The sequence below is a fragment of the Rissa tridactyla genome, chromosome 4 (assembly GCF_028500815.1).
Source record: "Rissa tridactyla isolate bRisTri1 chromosome 4, bRisTri1.patW.cur.20221130, whole genome shotgun sequence".
In the NCBI taxonomy this organism is placed as follows: domain Eukaryota; kingdom Metazoa; phylum Chordata; class Aves; order Charadriiformes; family Laridae; genus Rissa; species Rissa tridactyla.
Genome location: NC_071469.1, coordinates 73,891,173 through 73,894,489, shown reverse-complemented (window position 1 = coordinate 73,894,489; position 3,317 = coordinate 73,891,173). Strand labels below are relative to the sequence as shown.

The window sequence follows — 3,317 nt, the reverse complement described above, 5'->3', positions numbered from 1 at the left end:
TAATTCAGACGAGTGGGACGGAGCCACCGCAGCCGGGAAGGAGACGAGGCACCCCGAGGTGCCATGCGCGGCGCCAAGGGGACGTGGGTGCCACCGTCCCGGGGCGCTGGGAGGGCACAGCAGGCTCCGGCCGGGCCAGTCCGGCTTGTTGCTGGTCCCGCTCGCGGGGAGGGTGTCGGAGACATGGGATGGGGTCTGGGGCAGGGACCGCATCCCTGTCACCCCACTATGCCAGCTCCCCATCACCCCACTGTGCCGGCTCTGGGAGGAGGGGGCTGTGGTAGCAGCCCTGGGATTAACACCCCCCCGCTGAGACATATGGGGACTTGGCACATTGATTTTGGCAAAGGGTTGGGCTGTGGGGGTCTCCCTGTGTGCACCCCTTCAGCCCCCAGCCTCTGGGAGCAGAGCAGCACTCCTAAGGCAGGTGCCATCCATGTCATGAGAGCTGGCTGTTCTCTGCACCCACCCACCCACCCCCCAAACATCTCAGCAGAGAGCGGTGGTCACCCACATAGCCCTTCCTGCTGCCCCTGGCACCCCGGGGAGGGGGACAAGGCGGGACGTGGGAGCCCCCGGTCCTGCCCGGCCGCCCAGGGAGTGAATCAGCAGCGCCCGGGGCAGATGCCGGGCCGAGCCGTGCGCAGGCTGTGGGGGGCGGAGGTTTTGCACTCGCTCTCACCCGGCCAAGGATAAATAGGAGGCGGCTGCGAGTCCTGCCAAAGCCGCTCTTCCCATCACCCAACGCTTCCGACAGCCGGCACCCAGCCCAGGCAGACATGGACTCCCAGGACTGCCCTTGCGCCGCAGGTAAGCCAGCGCTTCCCTCCGCCTCGGCCCCGGGAGGCTGCAGCAGCCGGAGCATCCCGGCGGGACCACCAATGCTCCCACCCGCCGGCCTCCTCCGTCATCCCCGATGCTCTCGCTCATCCTGGCCGGACCGGCTGCTGAAATCCGCTCCCGGTGGCACACCTGGAGCATCTCACTGGGAAGCGGCCGGGAATGCCGTGACCTCCCCGCTGAGAGAGGCCGAAGCATCAGGCCCGGTCGGTGCTGCCGGAGAGCGGATGCTCGGCGGGACAGCGATGCCCTCGGAGCATCCCCTCCCAGATCCTCCTCTCAACCCTTCTTCTCCTTCTCTCTGTGTTTTAGGTGGCACCTGCACCTGCGGGGACAACTGCAAATGCAAAAACTGCAAATGCACATCGTGCAAAAAAGGTAAGGGGGGGGTCCTAAGCCCCATGGAGGCGGGCAGAAACACTCGTGAGGGTTTTCACTACACATCCCTGGACACACGGAATCAAATCAGGCTCAGCATTGCCAGAGTTCACTTTATTCCTCCTGTATTTTTTCGCCCCCAAAAGGAGACAGGGTGAACTTCCCCCCCCTGCTTCTCCCCCGCCACCAGGCAATACGAGCCACCCGGTAGAACCCAAAATTCAGCGTACCCTCAGCGCAAGGGGATGCCCCGGGAGGAAACGGGCACCGGGATTTCTTCCGGCTGCTCCTTATGGCGTCACCCCCGGGGCAGAGCCGTGTGCGGGAGGGTTTGCCCAGCGCCGGGCTGGGGGGGCGGCTTGGTGAGCCCCTGGGGGTCCCGCACCCTCCTGCTGCCTCCCCAGTGCCAGCCCTGGGTGCAAAAACACCCCGGGAGACGCCGCAGGGGATGGAGATGCTGCTAAAAGGGGAGGACATGGGGGTCGGTGGGAGGTCTCCAAACCAGCCACCCCCTGGGGGACCCCCCAAACCCCACCCTGAGACCCCCCCCGGGAATGTTCCTGACTTATTTTTCTCCCCCCCTCCACAGGCTGCTGCTCCTGCTGCCCGGCGGGATGTGCCAAGTGCGCGCAGGGCTGCGTCTGCAAGGGCCCCCCCTCTGCCAAGTGCAGCTGCTGCAAATAGGGACCCCCCCCGGCTGCACATCTTGGGGTGCTGCACATCTGGGGGGCTGAAGAAAGAATAACCTTATTGTGTATGTTGGGGGTTTTGTTGTTTTTTTTTTATATGTGTTCAGATATCTTTAGTGTTTGTCACTTGTGATGTGTAATAAGCTACCTAAATAAAGTGATGTGTATATAAAGGTCTATGAGGAACCCGGCAGTTCTGTGGGAGGGGGCGGTTTCCCTGGGGCGCGGGAGGGTAACGCGTCTGGGGGGTCATGGCAAAGAGCCCGCCTCTTATTTTTGCTCTTTTCTTCCAATCTTGGCTCTGCCCTCCCTACCAGCAGCTCTGACTCTTGTTTTAACAGTTTCCCTACACAACAAAGTAATTTATAGGGTGGTTTTTTTTTTCTCCCCCGCCCTGTCGTTCCCCAAGGGCAAATCCCAGGCCCTCTCCTCCACCAGAAATCCTCGGGGCTAATGAGCAGCTGGTTATTACAAGCCTTCACCGCCAGCATAATCACCGCTGTGGCCCTGCCCATTTCCAGGGGGAACATTTCCACGGCAGGTGGGGCGGTGGGGAAACAGGTTTAGTTTTCCTCCTGGCAGCTCAGTTGAACTGTCTGGCAGAACCAACCTGCTCGTCCCTCTGCCAGCCCGGCGGGGCGCTGCTGCGGGGAGCCCCAGCTCACTCGGATGCCCACGAAGGGGCGCAGTGCCTGCAATGCGGTGGGATGCCTGGGATGGGCTGCAATGCCCACCATGGGCTGTGATGCCTGTGATGGGTTGCAATGCCCGTGGCCCGGGTGCAATGTCCACAATGGGATGTGATGCCTGCAAAGAGTTGTGATCCCCGTGCCAGGGTGCAATGCCCTTGTGGCCAAAAAGGCCAGTGGCATCCTGGGGGGCATCAAGAAGAGTGTGGCCAGCAGGTGGAGGGAGGTCATCCTCCTCCTCTGCCATGGCCCTGGGGAGGCCGCATCTGGAGTGCTGTGTCCAGTTCTGGGCTCCCCGGTTCAAGAAGGACAGGGAACTGCTGGAGAGGGGACAGCAAAGGGCTACCAAGATGATGAGGGGACTGGAACACCTCTCTGATGAGGAAAGGCTGAGGGACTTGGGTCTCTTCAGTCTGGAAAAAAGACGACTGAGGGGGGATCTTATCAACACTTATAAACACTTAAAGGGTGGGCGTCAGGAGGATGGGGCCAGGCTCTTCTCAGTGGTGCCCAGTGACAGGACAAGGGGGAACGGACACAACCTTGACCATAGGAAGTTCCATCTCAACATGAGGAGGAACTTCTTCCCTTTGAGGGTGGCAGAGCCCTGGCACAGGCTGCCCAGAGAGGTGGTGGAGTCTCCGTCTCTGGAGACATTCCAACCCCGCCTGGACGCGTTCCTGTGCCACCTGCTGTGGGTGACCCTGCTCTGGCAGGGGGT

The 3,317-nt window shown here is 61.7% G+C and overlaps 1 protein-coding gene across 1 annotated transcript; it reads left to right on the top strand.

Moving 5' to 3' along the window:
* The first annotated feature begins 708 nt into the window (after positions 1-708).
* Positions 709-2,084, top strand: LOC128908969 (metallothionein-1). The gene is made up of 3 exons (XM_054200006.1): positions 709-810; positions 1,153-1,218; positions 1,808-2,084. The coding sequence occupies exons 1-3, from the start codon at positions 780-782 to the stop codon at positions 1,900-1,902; spliced, it is 192 nt and encodes a 63-aa protein (XP_054055981.1). The 5' UTR covers positions 709-779; the 3' UTR covers positions 1,903-2,084.
* The last annotated feature ends 1,233 nt before the right edge of the window (positions 2,085-3,317 follow it).

Excerpts from the sequence above, each read along its gene's own strand:
- LOC128908969 (XM_054200006.1), top strand. The coding sequence starts at position 780 with ATGGACTCCCAGGACTGCCCTTGCGCCGCAG. Across the intron at positions 811-1,152 it reads GGACTGCCCTTGCGCCGCAG|GTGGCACCTGCACCTGCGGG; the intron begins GTAAGCCAGCGC and ends TCTGTGTTTTAG. Across the intron at positions 1,219-1,807 it reads ATGCACATCGTGCAAAAAAG|GCTGCTGCTCCTGCTGCCCG; the intron begins GTAAGGGGGGGG and ends CCCCCTCCACAG.